The sequence below is a fragment of the Lycorma delicatula genome, chromosome 7 (genome assembly GCF_047948215.1).
Source record: "Lycorma delicatula isolate Av1 chromosome 7, ASM4794821v1, whole genome shotgun sequence".
Lineage (NCBI taxonomy): Eukaryota > Metazoa > Arthropoda > Insecta > Hemiptera > Fulgoridae > Lycorma > Lycorma delicatula.
The window spans coordinates 27617725-27642955 of NC_134461.1; the positions used below are offsets into that span (position 1 = coordinate 27617725).

The 25231-nt window shown below is 31.3% G+C and overlaps 1 protein-coding gene across 1 annotated transcript; it reads right to left on the reverse strand.

Moving 5' to 3' along the window:
• Positions 1 to 7375: 7375 nt before the first annotated feature.
• LOC142327501 (1-acyl-sn-glycerol-3-phosphate acyltransferase beta-like) lies at positions 7376 to 21134 on the reverse strand. The gene is made up of 6 exons (XM_075370624.1): positions 20922 to 21134; positions 18015 to 18257; positions 14752 to 14885; positions 12078 to 12259; positions 9411 to 9579; positions 7376 to 7745 (listed from the first exon to the last, which is right to left on the reverse strand). Coding segments are annotated over exons 1-6 (879 nt in total). The 5' UTR covers positions 20924 to 21134; the 3' UTR covers positions 7376 to 7596.
• Positions 21135 to 25231: the final 4097 nt, after the last annotated feature.

Below are 25231 nucleotides of genomic sequence, written 5' to 3' on the forward strand. Positions count from 1 at the left end.
AATAAATAAAAACTTGATGTTATTATTATTATTAATATTTTTCACATTTAACAATTATAAAAAATGTCAGTATAAACTCCGTAACCTTTTCTTTACTTTTTTTATTAATTTACTTAATGTAATGAATGATTATTACTCTCTTACCAGTAGCTTGAAGGATTTTTTGGTCAAACTTAACATAGTAGTATAACTACAATAGCTCAAAGATTTATCACAAAATAGCTGAAAATGTAATAATTTATAAAGTTAATTCTTATTAAAATAAGAAAAGCAAGTGCGAAAAGTGTTTCCCATGAAGTAAATACATCCAATAACCATGAAATACCACCACCATTTTAGTATTAACCATTAATTTGTACATTCTTTTTTACTGAATTCCTTTGTTCTTCTCCAATTAAAAACACACTAGAAATTTTTTTTTAATGTCAAAAAAAATTAGAATTTTAAAACTATATGTATATACATACATACACACACACTACACAATAACATAAAAAAATTAATTATTTATACTTTACTGAGAACAGTGATGAGAAAACATATGTAAATTATCATAATGGGAAAAGAAGTAGCAAAAATGAAAATAACATGAAAAACTACTGATTTCAAGGACTTAGCTTTAAGCCGTAAGTTTTCCGGCTTTGCTCAAGATAAGCGGTTCACAAACTACGATAGAATTACAGCGGTTATACATAGAGCTTCTCAAGTGGTAGCAAAAAAAAAAAACACAATTCAAAAAAAAATTATTTAAAAAATACAAAATCGTGCACTATAATTATTATAATATAACTAACAGGTATAAATATAATTAACCATCAGGCATAGTTTTTTTGTAATTATAATTTTTTGTTGTAAGAAAAAACATTGTGACGGTAGTATAACAATATTATAAATGCAACTTCTACATTCCTAAAATCTACTACTTCTGATGCAGTTATAACTATTAGCAATTAAGAGAAGAAAACGTTAAGACCAAGGAAAAAATAAAAATATTAAAAGAGGATGATAAATATAGAGAGAGAAAATTTGAAAACTTAGAGAACGTGTACGCAAATTAAGGTCAGAAGAATTATATCAAACCAAAGAGCGATTAAATGATTGGCTACAAAAAATAAATAAACGAAACGATGATCTATTCCGACTTAGGGAGAGAATATTGTCCGACAATATCAGAGGAGTAATGAACTAAAAGATAAGAATTTTTTGTGATTTATTAAAAATCGGGCATGTAAGCCTCCGTGTATATGTTTTTCTTGTGATGGTCTATTTTGCAGTCGCTATGTAATTAATGTAAATAAATTAAAAACAGAAATTCCAGAATAGTTAAATAAAATTAAATTAGAAAATCCAAGAATAATACGATTCTAAATTATAATTTTCAATTAATATTAAATGATCAAGTGTTTCACCTAATCTATTATATATATATATATATGTTACGGTAAAACCCCGAATACCGGTAAATCTTAAGTTTTACCGGTAAATTCTAACATTTACCAAGTCACTTGGTAAAAGTCCGAAAAAATTTTGAAAAACATTTGATTCGGACTTTTACCAAATAGTTTTGGTCATTGCTGACAATTACCATATTCTGTTGGTAAAAGTTGACAATTCTGTAATGAAATCACTCAAAAGTAGGAATTTAAATAAATGTTACAATGAATCAATAGTATGAATTTGTTTCTATGGAAATCAAAAGTACGCTGAAGGCAAAATCAACTTTTAAACACATTGTCCAAGTATATGAGACGCAGGTAAATTTTAAAGACTATAAAATCAACGTATAAAGCGAAGAATAAATATGAAATAATGATTTTGAAAGAGTAAATCCTTTTCAAAGGATAAATCCTATATAATACAATTACCATTAAGAATAATCGATTAACTCTTTTGTGTAAAAATTATTCTTAATAATATTAAATAAAATTCAATCACATTTTCTTAGCAGCATGTTTTTTTAATCATGGTGTTAAATGATTAATATTAATGTAATTTTTGAACTGAAATCCCGAAATTGAGAACAGCATTTTTAAATGCATGCTCCTTCCTATTTAGAAGTGATTTCGTTACAGAATTGTCAACTTTTGCCAACCTAATATGGTAATTGTCAACAATGAACAAAACGATTTGGTAAAAGTCCGAATTAAAATGTGTTTTCAAGATTTTTTCGGACTTTTACCGAGTAACTTGGTAAATGTTAGAATTTACCGGTAAAACTTAAGATTTACCGGTATTTGGGGTTTTACCGTAACATATACATATGTAATAATGTCTATTAAATTACATTTTTAAAATTGCATAAAATTTTATTTCATTAATAAATTCTGATTTTTTTTCATATTTTTTTTTTATTGTTATAATTGAATAATTATTTATTATAAACTTTTTTTTATAACCACGGATTAATAATTATTAATACTCAATATATTTAAATTAAAAAAAAGAAAAGTTAAACAAACTAAATAAATTTAAAAAAAGTTAAAAAAAATAAAAGGAGATGAAGTCTAATTCGAACCGATGTGCCTTTCCTTTAAGATCCAAATATTTCATTAATTAAAATTTTAATATCGATTGCAATCAAAAAGGGAGGTGCACAACTAGATGTTACAACAGTGCTAAATTCAAAATTTCAACATCCTACGGCTAATCGTTTTTGAGTTATGCGAGATACGTACGTACAGACGTCATGCCGAAACTAGTCAAAATGGATTCAGGGATGGTCAAAATAGATATTTCCGTTGAAATATGAAAACTGAAATGTTTCGCGATCACAATACTTCCTTCATTTCGTACAAGGAAGTAAAAAATTATATGTAGAGATTGTTCACTGAACATAATTAACTACAGCTTCTTTTTTTGCCTTTAAATGAATGTCTTTTAAGTATATACATCAAGATATTGTTATCTCTATCATTTTAACCCAAACAGATGTTTTTTTTTTTTTTTGTTATTTTTCCATACATTTATAATGAATATAAATGAAATACTATAATCGTAATATTTGTCGGTAACCTGGCATTAGTCATAAACACTTCCAAAAATTATATAGCCGCATTAAGAATAACAAGCGTTTCACATGGAACTTAATAAGAAAAAGGAGTTAGCATTTACCATTGCCTTAATCAATAAGTTAAACAAGCTGTTGTATATCAGCATGCCAAACAAATTGAAATGTTTATTATATTCAGGCCTGCAAGTGACACCATTACTCTATTTACTACAAGGACTGAATGTATTGTGAACAATATTCTTCATTATAGAAAACACAACAATGGCTACCATCTCTTACACCTTAGTTGCTTTACAATCATCCATATTTTACATTCATCCCGTAAAATCATTAAAAAATTACTGGGAGAGATTTTTTTAATTCTTATTTCGTGTATGTTTATTTTTATAACAGTTGTATACTTGTATGTTATTTTAACATTCATTTTCTATCTTAACTTGATGAAACCGGTTTTATTCGTGTTTATGATTTCACGTTATAAGTTTATTTTTCTATAATTAATTTTTGTTACAAGAAAAACTTCTACTTCAGTTCTCTCTTAATTTACGAGCATTAGTAAATCATATTTATAAAATATCATGTGTTATTTTTTCATCAAATGATCATTAGTGCCATAACAATGAAATTTTAGTTTAGAAAAAAATCAAAGTAAATTTAAAAACTAGATTCAAGTTATACATATAGGTTTACTAAAATGTTATCTAGATTTAGATTTTTTTATTGTCTAATGATAAATAACAGTATTAAAAAAAAACGTCCTCTGAAGTAATATTTTTCGGTGGTTCCAGAGGGCAAACAGATAAAAGAAAGATGACGTTATGTATGAATGTAAATGAAGTGTAGTCTTGTACAGCCTCAGATCGACCATTCCTAAGGCATGTGGTTAATTGAAACCCAACCACCAAAGAATACACCGGTATCCACAACTTAGTATTCATATCCGTATAAAAGTAACTGCTTTTACTAGGATGAATCTTAGAACCATCGACTTCGAAATCAGCTGTTTTGCGAGGACGAGTTCACCACTAGAATAATGTTAAAACTGTTATTTAGGTCGACTAAATAACAGTATTAACATTATTTATAACCGAAATGAAGGAGTGTACATCAAATCAAAAACAGCTGACAATAGGAGTCGGCCTCTGTGGAGCGAGTGGTAGCGTCTCAGCTTTTCATCGGAGGTCTCGGGTTCGAATCCCGGTCAGGCATGGCATTTTCACACACGCTATAAATAATTCATCTCATCTTCTTAAGCAATACCTAACGGTGGATCCAGAGGTTAAAATAAAAAAAAACTGACAATAGGAAAAAATTTGTCACGATTCCTAAAGAAATCTTTTAAACCTTCTAATGTATTTTTTTTCTTTTTAATTATCTAATAAATTTTATAAATAAATATATTTTAAATATTTTTTAATTTGAAAAATTTTTAAGATAATTTTATTACCGTTGATTTTATTTTATAATTAAGAAATAATCTAACGTTTCTTACATATTTGATTACTTATCCTTATTAACTAACTGTCTCTACAGAAATTAAGTAATACAAGTTTTACGTAATATACAGATAAAACAGATAGAAATGTTATTGGGATAAAAAGTTTAAATGTTTTTAGAAAAAGGTTACGGGAAAAATATTTTACTTAATTTCCACATAATATAAAAATAAAATGTACTAATTTAAATTTTATGTTAAAACTTAGGGTTATTTAAATGAGATACTCTAAATTTTATTTAAAGACTAAATTTTATTTAAAGAAGGACTTTAAAAATTAAAAGTCTTTCGGACGGTTGCACACAGCTCCTAGCGGCTAACTCAGCTCCAACCACGCTAAAAGCAAGCTTTACTTTAAGTTGACTCTCCACTAGAACAGTCAGTCTTCATTCTACCAGCCATCAACGACTCAACATGTGTTAATACAATATTGGTATTCGTAATGTTATTACAAGTTCCAATATTATAATAAAATTAATTTACAATATAAAATAGTATTGTTTATTTAATTGAACAAACAGAAAAAAAAAATTTAGAATAATTAAACCTAACCATGGGAAGAGTCACGAAACTATAGGCGACGTCTGAAGGTGTGGGGGCGGACAGGTTAGCGAAAGAGGGACTAGGGGGTCCCCCGTGCACGTGGGGTCGCCTTGACGTGAAGAAGCCGCGGGCACTCCGCTCCCCTATCTGATGGCGTCCGCAGGTAGTAAGTATAAGGGGTATATATGTGTACCTCTCTCTCTTTTCCTGTTTAGCCTCCGGTAACTACCGTTAAGATAATTCTTCAGAGGATGAATGAAGATGATATGTAATGAGTGTAAATGAAGTGTAGTCTTGTACATTCTCAGTTCGACCGTTCCTGAGATGTGTGGTTAATTGAAACCCAACCCACCAAAGAACACCGGCATCCACGATCTAGTATTCAAATCCGTGTAAAAATATCTGGCTTTACTAGGACTTGAACGCTGGAACTCTCGACTTCCAAATCAGCTGATTTGGGAAGACGCGTTCACCACTAGACCAACCCAGTGGGTTTATATATGTGTACCTGGTTAGTTTATGATGTAAGTTTGCTGTACTGATATTATGATGTAATGTTTTTGATTTATAATTTTTTTATGATCTTTATATTGTTGTAAGACTTGTTTTCTTGAATGTTTCTTCTCTTGTATTTGTATATATTGTGTGACTTTTCTCTTTATTTATAGTTTCATAATCTGTTTTCTGTATCTTGATGTACGGTGATGTATCTTATTTGTTGTTTGACTGACGTGTTTTTGTTGATATTCGTATTATGATGTGATTGCACTATGACCTATGAGTGTATGAGTGGGCGTGTAACCCCTCTTCCAGAAGGAATGCTTCGCTAGCGATTCCAGGAAGGGTGTTATAATCAGGGGTGGTGGTTTAGTCGGTAGTGCGCCGGTTTACATACGCATACTATAACATCTTGCGGCACCTGTTAGCGAGCCCGACACTGCTTAGGGGCGCCTGTAAATGGGATTCCCACCTCTTTAACAAAAAAAAAAAAAGTACTAAACCAAGGCGGCAATTATTCGACATCATTTTTGGCCATTAACAATTTTGTTTTCTTCTACTATAATTATTATCATAAAAAAATAATTATTATTTTAAAACGATTTGCTTAATAAATTATTACCAGCATAATAGTTTAGTTGAATTTTGCCCAGAAAATGTATTTATTTATTTTTTTAGATTTAAATCGTGATACGAAAAGAATTTAATAATTCTTCCTAATCCGCCTTTTTATTTGCATTTTCCAACGTAATATAGAAATGGAAAAATTGATTTCAATAACACTTATTTGTTTATCTGTATTGTAGATACCTTTGACACCTTTATGTTAATCTCATATCTCTTGCTGATGTAAAACTCTGAACTAACAATATGTTAATGGTTAATTAACATGATGTTGAAACTGTTAATATAATTGCTGAAATTTCAAGTTGTTGGAATTGTTTTTACACTGTAGGAATAAAAAAATTTCAACACTTTTTCATATAATATTGGCATCATCAGAGCTGAATTTTGAAGACAATTGTAATTAGGGAATTCAACTTAATTTGTGTATGTCTTTTAAGAAGTTAAAAAAGAATATTCTTCATTTGAAATAAATACAAAAAACATATATTGTTGGGGATAATAGTGCAAAAATAAATTTCAATTCGGGCACAACACACTTCTCAAAAAAGGACTTCTCTAAACGCATGAAAGAACACTAGAAAAAAATTAAAAGAGAACAAAATCATAGCTGGTCCATCGCTGGCCAGAAATGAAAACAAAACGATAATAAAAATGGATATTCAAAAAATATATCAATATTGTAATTAGATAATTTAATAACAGAGGTATGCTCAGTTGGTAGTTAGGTTTGAAAAGTTGGTAATTTGTTTATGTGTAGTGTAATTTTAAATTTAATCATTTTGTAAACAGATAAAATTTAGTTTTCAGATTTTAACTTGGAATTTTTTTTCCAATCATTATTAAGTAAGGTCTTTTAAGCATTGTATTTTTAAAAAAACTGAACTCTGGTTGCTATTCCTCTTCATGTCAAATTATTTACTTATAATTAAATGACTGATTGTTAATGATTTTAAAAAAATTGTAGCTTCGAGACTAAGAAATAGTAGTTCGTACATAAGAACAAATAAATTAAGATCGGTAACAATATACAATGAAACACAGTTCTAAAGTTAATTCGATCGCTCCTTGTACTGTAAAAAACACGCAACGTAAAAGAATGTGAATATTAGAAAATGTAAAAAGGTAATTGAGGATGTGTTGGTTATTTTCACATTTAAGGATTAAAAGGCAGAATAAAATTAATAAAGAACACCATCTGATCACTAAGAATAAAATATTTATCATTGTTAATAAATAATACAAAATGTCGTCTGTCTAATGAACTATTTTACCAAAAATTTAATTAATAAAACTATCAAGATAATTTGTAAAATGACGACTAAATTATATATTCTTATTTTAAATTTCATAATTCAGTATAATTTTATGGAATATGAATTAAATAAGAACTCTTTCAAAAATTATTTAATTACTTAACACAATTTTAAATAGAATCTTTTTCAAGTAGTTCATCTTTTAAACGCTTATACTCTGCACACATTAATTTTTGAGTATTCTCTACTAATTCATCGATATCATCAATAGTTAATCCGACTGTACTGATTGGTTCCAGCACTTTAATTAAAATATTACCTGAAATATAGTTAAACAATAGCATAAAAATACATAACCATTTTAATTTATCTTTCTACTGATGAATAATTATTAATCCAGAATTAAATGTTACAACATTAAAAATTAATAACTATTATTTTTAGTTTTTCTTAAATTACATAAATAAAGTAGTAACATAATCTCTGACAGACACGCCTCTACATTTATCTTTAAAGTAAGACAAAGTGCTGATTCCCTTCTGAAATAGGTTGGCTTTATAATTTCCCTTCATGTAAATCAGATCTTAGTTGGAATTGTCCTCTGATAATAAGGATTCTTGTAAAATCCCCGTATACCTGTTCCATATAAAATCCCCGAACTAATTGAAAATTTGCCTTTTAATATTTGTTAGCGTTAGTCATTCTAACCCGACATATACAATCAAAATATGCATCTTATATTAAAGAGTCGGCTACTATTTATATTTAGTATTTTTATTTGATGGAATTAATTATGCGTTAGAATTTTCTTTTAATATTGTTTTTTATGCAGTAATAATAAACTTAAACTTCACCGCTAAAAATTAATAATAAAATTGGTTACTTGTTACGTAGAAGATGAAGTATTGTGTTTGGGTACTCATTACGCAGAAGATGAAGGGGTTATCAAGATGTAAAAACATTAAAAGCAGAATGGTACAGACCATTAGAAAAAAGTAATCTGGTAGTATCATGTACAGATCTAGACATAAGAAAATAATTCTTGTAAGTTTATGTAAGAAATGAAAACGTTTGTGGTAGTGAAAAATCAACAAGAGGAACTATTAAAAACAAGATAATAGAGGTGGTTAGTTGAATCATGATGTGACAGGAGCATGTTGAAAATCAGATGGATTGATAAATATGAAACAAAAGATTGTCAAGATAAATGTTAGAGGAAGGAATTTTTTAAAAAGACCAACTAGATCAATCAGTCGCCCGAGTATTAGAATATTTAGGTTTAGTTAATTTAGACTTAGTTTTAATAAATTCGGTAACAAAGGAATATATAAGGGTTGAAAGATTAGCATAGAGGATAGAGGAATGCAAGCAGTATAAAATAATTGATAGGCTGACTCCAACAAAAATAATAATATCTGAGAACTAAGAACTAGCAAAATAAATGCTCAAGTGACTACAAATTACACTGCATTCGAACTCTTAACCGTGTCAATTTGAAGCATAATTTTTTATCCGTTGAAGAAAGATTGACAAGAAAGAATTTCAACTGTGTTAATAACATCAAAAGTAAAAACAATAGATTTCTAGAGATAGGAAAGGATCTCCAACACGTAAAAATAAGAAAAGAAGAACTTTTAAACAGGGAAATTTTCAAGATAAAATTCCACAAGTTTAAAAGATTTTAAGTGGCTCAAGACGAAAGATAAAACAATAACAATAGAATACAGAAAAACACAGAGAAAAATTCAGGAAAATAATAACCGAGAGATGGCAGAAGATTAAAGATTCAAAGAAAAAAAATTTGTTCACGCGATCCAGAAATGGTGAATTTGAAAAAGAACGTTAATACTAAAAAACATATTAATTTATTAAAAGTAATGAACCTTTCATTGAGTCATAGTCGAGTAATCTATTACGAGCATAAAAAAATATATATATATGCGTGTATATATATATATATATATATTAAATAGCAGTTACATACCTTGATTGAAGCATTTCTTTTCAGTATTGATGAAATAATATGGCGATATAATTAAAGGTATTATTGGAATTTGTCCAGAAATAGCGAATCTAAATCCACCTTTTTTAAATGGAAGTAAGGTGTCATCGTTTAAGTTTCTTGTTCCTTCAGGAAATACAACCAGCTTTGCCTAAATAAAAGAAACTAATTAAAAATAAAAAATCACAAATGATCATTAAGGAATAACTTAAACACTTTAAGATCGCAATGATCTTACACGATAAAATTACTATTAGAAAATTACATAACAGTTAATTATGATTTATATCGAGAGTATCGATTATCAATGACATTATTCAAATTGTACGTTAGTGCAGTATTACAAAAATACCAAAAGAAGACGAATGGCTGTTTTAAATGTTACATTGACCGGTTATTGTTAGCCAACTATGGGCACTTCAGAACTATGCCAGTATTGTGTTGACGTGGATACGGTGCAGCACACCTTCTTTGTGTGCCCCAGATGGAGGCAGGACATACCACGTGGCGATTTGAACTTGCCGGGGGGAGTCGTGCTCTCTTCCGGTGATGGATGGACTGCGTGTGCCCGGTAGTTTAAAAGGGTGTACTACAGCAGAAACTAAAGGAGGAGCATCATGAGGCGGACAACGGAGATGTCGATTGAGGACAGCGATGGGCGCCAGCCTTCGGGGACGGGTGGTAGGGTGCCTAGGTTTTTTCGTAGCTGGTGGCTCCCACGGGACGCGATCCTGCTGTCTGAGACTGGCATAACTATAGTGAAAATTAGGAGCTGTAAATATTGTTCATTGTAAATATCGATTGTAAATAGTTACTGAATGTGTTATGTAAATCCTCTATAGGATTGAAAACAGAGAGCCCACCGGGTTGTTCTAGTGATGAACGCGTCTTCCCAAATCAGCTGATTTGGAAGTCGAGAGTTCCAGCGTTCAGTTCCTAGTAGTCAGTTATTTTTATACGAATTTGAATTGTAGATCGTCGATACCGGTGCTCTTTGGTGGTTGGGTTTCAATTAACCACATATCTCAGGAACGGTAAAACTGAAAATGTACAAGACACTACACTTCATTTACACTCATACATATCATCCTCATTCATCCTCTGAAGTATTATCTGAGCGGTAGTTACCGGAGGCTAAACAGGAAAAGAAAAGGATTGAAAACAGAAGCGTAGAGCTTGCCAGTACTGCGATGACGTGGATATGGTGAAATGCGTCTTCTTTGTGTACTCCAGATGGAGGCAGAAGATATTGCGTGGCGATTGAAGTAGCCGGGAAGGAGTCGTGCGGTTGCCTTCCCTCTCTCCCGGTGAGGGAAGGACTGCGTGTGCCTGTTATTTATAAGGTTGCTACATCAGAAGCTAATAGAGGAGGACAAAGAGAGGTCATTTGAGGATGGCGATGGACGCAGCCTTCGGGGTGGGTGGCGGGGGTGTCTCGGCATTTTCGTCACCGACGGCTCCCACGGGACTTGTTCCTGTTGTCTGAGGCCGGCATAACTATAGTGTAAATTCTGAGCTGTATATATTATTAATTGTAAATATTAAGTGTAAGTAGTGTATGAGTGTGTTATGTAAATATTGGTGTGACGAAAAGTGAGCCTGTGACGCGGGTTGTGCTGATCTTATGCCTTTACGTCAATTTCAGCACCACCCTGCGTAAGGGAGTGGGTTTTTAGCGGGTCCCATCGCATAGTTGGTGAACCCCACACACCTAATATGTGCGGGCTGCTGGGCATTTGGTACAGACAAATTTTCCCACTTCCTACGGAGAAAAAACTATTAGCACTTATTGTTACTAATTAGTTAGAACCGTTTCCATACGGATAAGAACAGAGAAGTTCTGAAAACATCTACCGAACCGTAGCTCAGATTACACTAGTAAAATAAAACATACGAAGAAAAGTTTAGCGAAAAAAATAAATATTATAGAAGTTGAAGGCGCCGTCAGCACATGTAAACTTGTTCATAGACTCCATTTTATTTCTCTTACAAAGATTTTACGAACGCTGACTTCGGAGTGAATGTTAAATAACGCAGGGAAAAGCGTTATTTAACATTTCCCTTTCATCTTATTTTGGATCAGTTCCAAGAACGGTCTTTATAATTTGGAATTTATGAACATTAACCGAATCAATTCGATCAAAACTATTCTATTTAGCCACTTACATTTAACTACATCAAATTTATTTTTATTGTAAGTCTGTAAACTTTTGTAATCGTAACCGGCATTGTAGTAATAAAATATAAATCTGAAAAATATATTCCTAATTACATTGTTTTAACTGTCTGAACTACGATAATGGATTTAAGTAAACTTAAATCCATTATTTAAAATAAAAATATATCCTTTTGTTGAATATTTCCCCTTCTTAAAAATCAGCTGACCAGTTAATTACACTTTTCTATTCTTATAAAATAACTGTTAATCGCAATTACTAATTTTACTTTCTGAATATCTGAAAGTAAAAAATTACTTTCTGAATAACTGAAAATATGAAACATACTTCCAGAGGATTACTTCAGAAACCTAATGCAGTTAGTAACTTTTTTTTCTAATTTTAAGCCAACACATTATAGTTCAGCGATAAATCATATAGCAAAATAATAGGTTTAAAAATATTACAAGTAAAAAAAAATGTCATAACATACCTTACAATTTTTAACGTAATCGGTAGTTTTTAACAACGTTTCGTTAGCAGATTTCCCGTTGCTTCTGTCAATAAATACTGCACTGCATAAATAGATTAATAAAGAAAAAGGAAAACATAACATCACTGATTTCCGTACGACTAAAACCGCTTTTTTCATCGTTGGATATATCATCCCGAGAGCTGGAAAAATACAAAATATTTCTGATCTTCATTTTTACATAGAAGTACTAAAAATCAAAATTACAACATTTAATTTTGTTTTTTGAAATGTGCGCCCAAAAGCCGAAAAAATATAATTCATATCTCTGTTTTACATATAAACCGGGTGAGCAACATAATACCGAACTCCGACTAACACTGTCGCAACATGTAACGTAGTTTGCGTGAAATGAAAAGGTAAATTAAGTTCTATTCATACATTATAATTCATACATTAATAAAGAATATTCAAAGCGAACGCCTGGGCCAACGATACACTTTACCGCTCGAGTTATCGATACACTTTACCAGACCCAAACCGTGATTTTAAATGCCGTCGATTTCTTGTCGAACTTTCACCTTCGGTTAATCGACAGCAGAGAGATTAGATCATAAACTCTATCCTTCAACAGTTCTAAAGGAAAAAACAGTAATACAGAAATCTGGGTCGCCAATAAACGACCGGAGACGGGAGCCTGATCTGAATAATCTGTTGTGTGGAACGGCCGAGCTCCTTCACGTCGAACGTGTTCGTATTACGATATCATCCAAGTTCGATACGGTGTATTATAACAGAAGGGATGGGATACTCGCAAAGACGGCACGCAATAACGATCAAAATTGTATAATAACTAGCTGTACCCTGCCACGCTTCGCTGTGGCACATTGTGGTTGCACGGATGAGAAATGAGAAACAAAACAAAGCATACGTTTCATAGAAGTTTAATTTTGCAATACTTGTGAATATACAATATTTTTTGTTTTTCCACTGTCTTCGTAGATATAAAAGCTATCTGGTTTGGCGACTCGGGAACACGCAACATACAGTTGTCCATGTGAGAAGCAATCCACATCTAAATCTAAACCACACAATTCTAAAGATTAACCTTGAGCTTTATTGATTGTGATTGCAAATGCCAATCGAATTGGGAATTGCAATCTTTTTAATTGAAATGGTGTATCGGTCGGAATCATGGGTATTCGAGGAATGAGGACATCTTCACCTTTGAAAGGCCCCGTTAAAATCGTTGCTTCCACTACGTTATTCATCAATTTCTTAACTGCAAGTCGCGCGCCGTTGCAGAGTTTTGGCTGATTAATATTCCGCAACAGGATAATTGGCACACCTATTTTCAATTTTAATATGTGTGGTGGCATCCCTGGCAGATCAATTGAGTTTAAAAATTCCGTTGGATAATTAACTACTTCATCTGCTTCAACAACGGTGTCTATCGACGTATATGTAATTTCCTCACTTTGAATGCCGGATTGAATAACATTATTAAGTCGATAGACATCTTTATTCTTTGCGGCAAGGATAGCTCGTTCACTGAGCCGATCGTGATTTCTATGATTAATTTGAATATCAGGAAATACGTTTTCGATCAGTTCTTCTTTCGATGTTACTAAATTACAAAAATTATCAGGAAATGATATTCGTCTAGACGTCTCATCGACTGGCAGCTGTCCGTTTCCAATGTCCAGTAACTGTCGTGAGAATACCTCAGCTGATGGATCATTCTGCAACTGGACACGCATATTCGTAGTCAACTGCAATGTACGTATGTGTCGCCACAGTGTTGAATATTTCAGGCAAGCATTTATTTCGTCTGCTGGTGTCGATCGAGAAATTACAGGCAATGTTTGCTTAAAATCTCCTGCGAGGAATATCAAAGCATTCCCGAATGGTTGAACGTTTCCACGCAAATCTCGTAACGATCGATCAAGAGCTTCAAGCGATTTTTTATGTGCCATCGTGCATTTTTTTTTTAATAATTTTGTAATTTTTTAATAAACAATGTAATTGGGAACAGGTATTGTTTCACTTGTGACTGCGGTTGTCGTTAGCTAGTATGGCGAGTGTTCCCCTCGCTTGAGGCAGATGACTCGGTCACTGGTACACAGCTGACCGTTAAAAAACTGTTTTCTCGCGGTCGCGGGTATGTGATGATGTGAAAAATAGATAAAAACAATCTTTTTGATGCGGGTTATATATCGTGCTAAACTTTGAGCTCAATCGGTGCAGAACATTTTGAGTTTTTGAAGCCGTACACAAATGAACTTAACATTTTTATATATAAAGATAATCATTATTATCAATCGGATATCAAATAACAATTCGGCCGGTAGTTCAAGCAATTTCATATTGGCAGCGCTGTTAAATGGAATTTAGAGCAGCTGTTTTGAAGTTTTACAATGATACACACACAAGCCGCCAGATCACATTGCCTTTCTAGTATTAGACTGATAAAATATGAATTTTATCCACAAAATGTGTTCTGCTGCTACTTTTATTACAACATGATCTATTCGTGCTGTGTCGAAAGTAAATATTGAAAGATAAATTTTCCTAAATAAGTAAATTTTTTTCAAAAATTCAATATAAAAATTACAAAATAATAAAAAATTATATACAATTTATTTATTTAAAAATATTTTTTTAGATATTAATAACAATACATAAATCCGCTTACCAATTACATCAATTATCGATTGGTGATTTAACATTAGGACAGCTGCTTCATCTACGGCTAGGATCTCCGAACCTCTTACTTTCCATTTAATACCGAGAACTTTGGATAGAAAAGCTGCATATGGATATGTATAGCTGAAATTTTTAAATAATAAATTAAATTTAAATTACTTAAAATTACTTTAAAATACTTGTTTTTGTAAATTTGTGTTTTAAGCATTTACCTTCACCAAATATACCGTCTTCTGTGATTATATTTTTAAAATTTTACTGAGCGAGTTCTTGGGTATTCTGTCGTTAAGTTTTCTTCTATGTATATTAAAGGATAGGTTTTTTCAAACGTTCCGCCAAGTTCTCAGCCGACAAAAAAACAAGATTTATCAGATATTTTTTTTTTTATTTTTAACCTAGTCAGTTCAACGTATAAGTATTTAGACAGCGACTTTCCGACTTCTTAATACTCTCTATACAATTCGGTATTGTCCAACTCCAAAATAAGCGGTTCCCTCAGAGTTGGGAAGAGAAAATCGCTGGGATCCGGCGAATACGGCGCACGTCTAAGCACATCGAAAGAAGAATAGGTCGTGGAATTTTGCAGCAACAATCGAAGACCTTTGTGCAGGGCCATTATTACAGTGAAAGAGCACTTTCTTTTTTGCCAGCTCTGAATATCGGTTCAGTAGTGAAGCGCAGTACTCCTTGATAATGTTCCTGTTTTTTGCAGGAAGTCTATAAATAGCACCCGACGAGCATCTTAAAATACCGTAGACGTGACCTTTCCTACAGATGGAACCGTTTTCGCTTTTTTTTGGGGCGCTTTTACCTGTTTCCACAGACTGTTTGGTCTTTGCTGAGTAACGGTGAATATATGTTTCATCTAACCGTTTTGAAATCTCTAAGATAATCAGCGGGTTTTCGTTTAAATAAATCTATCAGAAAAGTTGAACTTTTCCCTCGAAAAGTTTTCAGTCCAATGCATTTTCGATAGTCTGTTAACGAACGCGGTACCCATCGAGCAGAAAACGTTTCATTTCAAAAACGTCGTGTAAAATGTAGTGGACACGATTTATCGAGATGTTTGCGGTATCAAGAAGCTCGTGTACCTCATTCGGCGATCATTTAATAAGGCATTATGGATTTTTGTGACGATTTCGTCGGTCGTAGCTGATTTTGATGTACTGACCGTTCATCATCTTGAACGGATGTACGGTCGAATTTAATTCAGCATCCCACTTGTTTCCGTCAAAAAACGAAAGAGTCCTGTAAAGAGGAATCCAACTATTTTTATACTTCCGTCGGTGTTAAATCTTTTAAAACAAAGGTTCCACTTTTCAAAAAATATCAAAATTTGTTTACTTTACTTGATCGCCACAAAGAATTAAATTAAATTGTTTAATAAAATATGAAAACCAACAGAAGTGGTTTTTCTCTATGAATTTTCCACGTATTTAATGAAATACTAATATCTCATTATTAAATTTATTACCACATTCAAGGTGAATCTTTGCCTCCGGTTTTTATACTGCAATAAAAAAATTTATATCCTAAAAATTACATTTGTTTCACATACAGTTAATAACATATTTACATAAAGAATATTTAAAGCTAATTAAAAAATAAATAGATAAAAACCGGATCTTATTATTATTATTAATATTTTAAAGTTTTACCAACAACAAAAAAATAGACAATACATTAATTATAAAATCTTTAACTTCAATCGGTTAAAAAATGACTTGCAGAGCTGCTCACAGAATACTGTATTATGTAAAAAAAGAGAAGCCTAATTTTATATTAAATTTTACTTCCATCAAGTACCCGTTATGATACATCGTTGAAAACCTCTCAATGAGGGCTTATTACTGCAGTTAAGAAAAAATCCAAAATCCAATTTTTTTCCGGTTTTTTTGGACACTTTTACTCCAGTCGATTGCAACCGAAAGGGAAGGTTCAACATCCTACGGCTAATCGGATTAGAGTTATGCGAGACACATACGTAAGTACAGACGTCACGCCGAAACTAGTTAAACTGGATTCAGGGATGGTCAAAATGGATATTTCCCTTGAAATCTGAAACCCAAAATTTTACTTCCTTTACTTCGTACAAGAAAGTAAAAGAAAAAAATAGATTCTGTACTAGAGTGTGATACTTAATTGCATCATTACCACACTGTATCTGTTTTGGTCAGTACTGTGGACTGACATTCTATACACAATAACCAAGGTGGTGGTATTAATATATAATCTAAGATAAAACACTTATTTTTTCGATAATTCCTCTTGTTTTTAAGGTGCTGCCAACCAAATTTTGTAAAAATAAAAAAAAATCCCTCAAGAAATGAAACAAGCGCTGTAGGATTTTTAGATAGATTTTATAAGAAAGCTACCTATTGTAATAGGTACCATGATTCGACATCCGGAAAATTTTATGACGACCCAAAATCTCAGTCGAGTTCGTTAATGGGCAAAATCGGACCGTGGGGGTGGAAACGGCTTTTTCGAAAAAATTATCTAAGGGCCTAAAAATTATCTAAGTTTTTTTATGTCGCCAACCGTTGGGCACGGGGGTGGAAAAAAAATCATACCTCCCTTAATAATCACAGTATCGAATCGTTTTAAAATGGTCATTAGTCTTGTAAACGTTACCTAAAACTTTTATCTGAAACAATTTTTAATGTGACCAAACTTTACGGCTAGGGATGACCCAAATTTTGCTAGAATTGTAAGAAAATGGGGCGTGTAGTATGCTAAACATGTGAATTTTTTTTCACATGCAATCGTTGTCGTTTTGAGTAAATTTGAAGTTTGTAAATTTGAGTAAATTAAGTTTTTCTTATCTTTAAGATGGAAATGTTTTTTTATCCCCTACTTATTACCGGTGAAATCTACCTCTGCCTTCCGGCGTGCCGAAAGGGATTTTTTTTATAGTGTTTCACCTCAATATTAAATGATATAATATATTTATCACGACAAAAGGACTCAAAAAATTAAAATAATTCAAAATTTTATTAAATATCTTAGTTAAAATGTACGCAATATAAAACAATTTTGTACATTATAAAATTAAATAATATCATTATACAGATAACTTTTATATATTTTTTTACTTTTTTTAAAGGTGTTAATCGTTTTTTTAATAACGTGGTCCGTTGGTCAACCTGAAAGTCGGTTAAAAATAAACTAGACACAAACCCATTAATAAATATAAAAAGAAAAACGTTTTTATCAATTTACTTCACTTATTGAATGATATTAGTAACTTACCAATAGTTTGAAGGATTTTTTGGTCGAAGTAGACATAGCGGTATAGCTCCAATGGCGCAAACACTAATCATAAAAAGGGTGAAAATGTATTTAATGTGATAATTGATCGCATTAATTCTTGTTAAAAGATAAACAACAATCACGAAATGCGTTTCCCATAATGTAAATACATCCAGAAACCATGAATTATAACCACCATTCTGTTTTACCGAATTCCTTTCTTCATCATCAATTAAAAACAGCCTGGAAATTTTGTTTAATGTCAAAAATTAGAATTTTAACTATGTATATATACACATTGTACAATAACTTTAAAAAAAACTATTGTTATTTATACTTCACCGAGAATAGTGATCTGAAAGTAGGTTTAAATTATTGTAACGGGAAGAGAGGTAGCAAAAAAAATAGCTTGGAAACCTATCGGGATCAACGACTTAATTTTTCAGCCGGTCCTTCTACGATAGAAACAATAATGGGAAGAGAAATTGAACCGATCAGGTTTACTATTGATATGCTACGCCAAGATAAAAATTACTCGAGAAAGTGATTTTAAAAATCAAATACATATATTTGAAACTAATGAAATATAGAATTAAAATATCTATGGATTTATTCTTTTTTTTAAGAAATATGTTTACAGAATTTTGGTTAAAAAGTATAATAACATATTAAATTACGATAATAAATTAACTTTTCATTATTAAGTTATTTGAAAAACTTACAATGGAACAAGTAAAAGGAGAATATCATGTACAAAATAAAAAGAGCTAGCAAAGGGTCGTATAATTTTCTCTAAACAAGCAGTGGATAAGCGGTTCTCAAACCTTTTTTCATATATTATAATACAAGAGCATATGCGATGCGTTTCCTTGATTAATAAATATATTTACTTTAAAACATAACTAAATATACAGTTTCATTTTCAAGATACAATTACAAATAGTTCATTAGAGTTTAGTTATTCGCACTATATAATTCTAAACTCAAAAAGTTCAGTCAAAAAATTATAAACGGTTTTTAAATATTTTATGTTAACAGCGTAAAATATCGTAAAGTGTAGAAATAGATCGACCGATCAAGGTAACTATGCGACGGGAAAGTAAAAGTAATAATTGAAATCAGTACATTTGTTCAAAATTAAAAATCGAATAAATACAAAAAAAGTTAAAAATACATAGGGTGGAATGAGACCCTCTTCTTTTTAAGGAAAGGGATTTACGGACTTATCCATAAAAAAAAAAACTAGCACAGACATCATCCTTTAGTTGTTCAAATTATTGAATAAAGAGATAGATTTACTTTGAAACATAATTAAATACACAATCCATTTTCAAAATATAATAACAGAGTTTTGTTATGTCTGAAATTAATACTACTTCTAATCTAAGAGTTCATTGAAAAAACGATGAGTTTTTAAAATATTTTATGTTAACAGCATAAAATATCTATTCAACTGATTTATTCAATTGTACAACAGTCGCTAAAGAATATCAATAAAATAGATTAAAACGAAATGTTAAGCAGACTTTAAAAAAGCTACGCTTAAAACAAGTCAATGATTTATCAATTTTCTCTAAATTTTAAAATTAAAAATGAGAAAGGTTTCCATATAAAAATAAATGGAAATGAATTAAATTTAATAAAAAATAATAATTTTTATCCTATTATCTTCTTTTCTTGATACCTTTTAAAAAATTTAAAAAAATGTTGCACAGAGATTGTTCACTGATCTTAATTAACTACGGCTAAACCTTTTTTTTGCCTTTAAACGAATTTCATTTAAACAATATAAATCAAAATATTGTTATCTCTTATTATTTTAACCCAAACAGGTGTTTTTTTGTTATATTTCTATACTTTTTTAATGAACACGAGTGAAATGCTATGACCGTAATATTTGTCGGTGACTTGGCATTAGTCATATGCACTTCCAAAAATTATGTAGCCGCATTAAGAATAACAAGTGTTTCACATCAAACTTAATAAGAAAAATTAGGAGAGAGTAGTTACCATTGCCTTAAAAAACAATAACGTAAACAAACTGTTCTATATCAGCGTGTCAACCCATTGAAATGCTGATTATATTCAGGCCTACAAGTGACACCGTTACTAAACGTATAATGAGCACTATTGTTCATTATAAAAAAACAACTCTATCATCTCTAACACTTTCGGTGCTTTATAATCATTCGTGTTTTACATCAGTCACTTAAAATCACTCAAGAATCTTTGGGACAGATATTGTAAAGCAAGAAATTAATTGAAGGCTTAGTTGTTGCGAAACAATATATTATATAGACTCTTTCTACTTACCGAGGGAGTCATGAAAGTTATGAAAAATTAAAGTCAATGAAAAATTAATTTTGTAATTGATATTAAATTATGGTACTTGTTTGAGAAGTAGTATTTAACACATACATACACAGTAGTAATAAACACATAAATTTCAAAATAAAAACAAGTACTATTAATATAACATTTTATCTTCAGATAAATTAGACGTTTTGTAACGTTGATTCTCATTTTTTATAACATTTGTTTTATTTACTTTTATGTTATTTTGGCTTATTCATTTTCTATCGGGTCAAACCAGTTATATTCATGTTTATGATTTTGTGTAAAAACTTTTTTTTCAATAAATAATTTTTGTTTCAAGAATTTCAGGAATCTGTTATGATTCGTAACTATAATGAAGAAGTCTGCATCAAATCAAACAACTGACAATAGGAAAAAATTTGTTAAGATTTCTAAAGAAATTGTTTAAACCTTTTCAAGTTTTTCAGTTATTTAATAAATTTTATAAATAGATTTTAAATTATTATATTTTTTTAATTTGATAAATTTTTAATATAATTTTATTACCGTTAATTTTATTTTATAACTAAGAAATAATCTAACGTTACTTACATATTGGATTACTAATCACTATTAACCAACAGCCAATGTAGAAATTAAGTAATAAAATTTTTGTAAAATATACAGATAGAACTTACTATACCCCCTCCACTGCCGGATTCACAGTGAAGTATAACGCAGCCCAGGAGAGTGTCCTTTAACTCTAACGGGCCTTCCCGCCCACCAGCTGACCATCCGGCTGGTCGACCCCCCGGTTGCATCTTTTACTTTACGCCTGCCTCTAATCCCAGCGAGGAGACTCCAGAACCATTAATACCGTAGCCTTCATCCCCACCCCAGGCCATGGGTCACGGTCTTTTGAGTGCGTTATGCCTCAAATCGGAATCCCCAAGGGGATCCCCCACTAAAAGACGGCAGATCCAGATGATCGTTGTCACAGCAGAAAGCGTCACGCATCGTTCATAGAGTCCCCAGTCCGGAGCCAGCATACCGGCCCTCACAGTTGGGGCTGTCCAACACTTCCCGCTAGAAACTCTTCTTCCGTTTCTCATCATCTTTGGCTCGACGTACCGTCCGAAAAAAGAGGCTGAACGCATCCCGGCAAGCTGTAGAAGCGATGATGTAAGGGAGCAGAGACGTAGGTGAGGAGCCAGTAATCTCCGCACGAGCCCTTTGTTCCTCCCATTCAGGGCACTGAAACAGGGTGTGTTCCACGGTGTCACACTAAACATTTACAGTTAGAATTGTCAATGTTATTATTAGAAAATGGTTATGAAAAAATATTTTACTTAATTTCCACATAATAAATTTGAATAATATGAAAATAAATTGTATAAATTTCAATTATTAACAATTCTGTTTTCTTCTATTACAATTACTATTATTATTATTATTATTAATATTTAAAAAAATAATGGCTCTTTATTTTAAAACGATGTGATTAATAAACTATTACCAGCATAACTACACAGTTTAATTTTACATCTTGCACAGAAAATGCTTCTTTTTTTCGATGTTAATCATAATACAAAAAGAATTTAATAATTTTTCATTAAAATATCTCCCTACCTCCCTTCATAATTGTATATTCCAACTTCACATAAAAATGAAAAATTCATTTTAATACATTTATTCGTATATCTTTTCATTAAATATATCCTTGACATCTTTATGTTAATCTCACATTTCCAGTTGATAGTAAAATTCTGAATCTACTATCAGTATAAAAACAATATAAATATGTTTTTGTAGAACTGGCATCATTTGTGCTGAATTATAAAGACACGATTGCAAGGACTGATTAGGGAATGCAACTTAATCTGTGTATTCGTGTATTCCTCTTCAGAAGATTTAACAGGAAATCCTCACATTGAAATAAATACTATTACGTGTATTGTTGAAGGTAATACTTCAAATAAATTTCAATTGAAACACAACACACGGATTTCTGAAAATCGGTTTCTACATTTTCACATCTCATATATGAATGAGGATACATAATTGAGAAAATTAAATAAAATATAAGAAATAATTCCTCAAAAATTTTTAGTAACCTTTGTTAATTTTTTTTTTTTAATTCTGAAAGTGTTACTCCTTTTTAACAGAAAATTACTTTTTTTTAAAGAAAATTCTAAATTAATAACTGATTTTGATAATAGAACTGGAATTTTGATATCGGTATCATTTTGTTAAAAACACTTATATTTATATTATAGAAATTTTTGTTTTTTGAGCGGAAGAAATGATATCTACGATACTCTTGTCGTGCGGTTTACAATTTCATTGTAATTTTTTTTTTTATATTATCTTGCTATTTATTAATAATCAAATACCGTATTTATTTGAGTACCCCCCGCACTTTTTTTCTTGGAATTGGAGAGAAAAAATAAGGGTGCGAAGCCTAATTGAAACATAGCCTTTAGCTGGATAATTTATGTAAACTTTTTCTTAGAAGTACCTAAATTCAATCACATAAATATAGTTACATTAGGCTTTCGTTTATCAATACCGGATGCCGCTTATACAGAGTACACCCTTAATTAGTAACATCCTGTTCATATTATCGATAGGAACGAAGTTACAGTATTTTTATAAAACTGATTTCATTCTGAATAGGCTGCATCCGGTTCTAATGACACAACCAACAGTTGCAGTATCAGCTACCCATCGTCGTCTTGAATATTCGCCATAATCATTGAACTGTTTGTATGTGTGGACGGTTATGTGCATTTTATCTGTTTAGTTTATCTTGTAAAGTTTAATACGGTGATTTATTAATTACGGCATTAAAATGAGTACAAAATGACAGAGTCTACGATCTTTTACAGTAAATGAAACACTGAAAAACTTGGAAATCGAGCGGCAGGAAGATAATTTGACGTAGATGAAAGCTGCATTTGAGACTGGAGTAAGAAGAACAACTTCTGGTGAAAAGCACTGGTAAAAAAAGGGCTTTTCCTGGCTTAAAACCAAAATAAACAGACATAGAAAAAAAATTGTATGACTTTGTTAAAAGTGAAAAAATAAAATGCGGTTATGCTGTCACGACAGAAATGTGTCGATCATATGCTCGTGAAATCGCTAACTCATTGAATAAATTTGATTTTAAAGCAAGCCGTGGATGGATAACACGATTTTTTGCACGAAATGATATGTCAATAAGACGAAAAACGACCATTTCTCAACGACTTTCAGACGCTTATGAACAAAAAATATTACATTTTCAAAAATACATAAAAAATCTTAGAAAACATAAAGGCTATTTGCCTTCTCAAATAGGAAACGTTGATCAAACCCCCGTATATTTTGGAATGCCATTTGACAAAAAAGGTGAAAAAAGTGTTACGATTCACACTGGTAGTAATGAAAAACAAAGGTGAAGTGTTATGCGTTGCATTACTTCTGATGGATTAAAATTACCTCCGTACATTGTTTTAAAAGAAAAACTCTTCCAACCGTACAGGTAAATGGAGTTATTATCAGAGCACAGGAATCAGGTTGGACGGACGAAACCTTAATTTTAGATTGGATAAGGTGTGTATGGCAAAAGCAATCAGGAGATTTACTTAATAAAAAAAATACCGGTATGCTAGTAATGAATAGTTATCGGTGGCATACGACTGATAAAGTGAAAGACATTTTAAAAAAGGGTATGAAAGACCAAGTAATATTTCCAGGTAGATTGACATCTCTATTGCAACCAATAGATGTCTGCATTAAAAAACCGTTCAAATCTGCATTAAAACAACTGTACAGTAGATGGATGGCTGATGAAAATTTCTTTCTCACCCCTAGAAACGAAGAAGAATCAAACTCCCAGATTTTAAGATGCTTGGGAAGGTATTTCCACGGAATTAGTAAGGAAAGGTTTTAAAAAATGCTGAATATCTAATGAACTTCATGGTAGTGAAGACGAACACCTTAAGCAGAGTGACGTGGAGACTACTGGTAACCCTTTTACAGACATTGTCAGTGATTAATTAAAATAAAATCCCATATTAAAAAGTGTATGGAAATAATCCTTTTCCACATGATACTTTCTTTTCGTTTTACTGGCCTACTGATTCTGAACTAAACTAGTACCTACGGTAATTAATAATTAATGTAATATTAATATTATAATTTAAATAAACGAATTACATGCATTATATTCTGAATATGTTACGTAATATTATATACGTATTTTTTTATCATATCTGTTGCAATTTAACATACGGTGTACACTCGATATAGGATATTAGATGTTCGCTCAGGAAAATCGAAGTGCGATATTCGGGAGTACCCGAATAAATACGGTATATAGTTACCGTAGTAACCTGCGACGGCGTTAAATGATAACTTCAATCTGACATACGGAAAAAGGAATGTCCTCTTCATTGGTATAATTTTTATCAGTCTGCTATTCAGATAATATTTGCCGGTTACCTTAGTAACCGGCGAGTACGTCAAATGATAACCGTAATCTGAGATACAGAAGAAAACTAGTCTTGTTCATTGGTAATTTTTATCGCCTTTCCTATTCAGATTATATTGTTACCTAAGCAACCGTCCTTCCTTGTATGTTCCAACTTCCTTGTATGAAGTACAGGAAGGATTGTGATCACAAATAATTTTGGTTTTCAGATTTGAAAGGAAATATTCATTTTGGCCATCTAGTAACCATCTAGTTGTGCACCTCCCCTTTTGATTGCAATTGACTGAAACAAAAGTGTCAAAAAAAGCCAAAAATCCAAAAACATTTAGATTTTGGACGTTTTCTTAACTGCAGTAACAAGCCCTCATTAAGAGCTTTTCAGCGATATATTATAAGTGGCCTTCTCTATGAATCATGAGACCTTGCCGTTGGTGAGGGGGCTTGAGTG

What these genes read in the sequence shown, in the direction of transcription:
- LOC142327501 (XM_075370624.1), bottom strand. An exon ending in ATCGATAATTGATGTAATTG is followed by an intron (nt 12,260 to 14,751) that starts GTAAGCGGATTT and finishes GTATTTTTCCAG; the next exon opens with CTCTCGGGATGATATATCCA. An exon ending in AAAGAAATGCTTCAATCAAG is followed by an intron (nt 7,746 to 9,410) that starts GTATGTAACTGC and finishes ACTATATTTCAG; the next exon opens with GTAATATTTTAATTAAAGTG.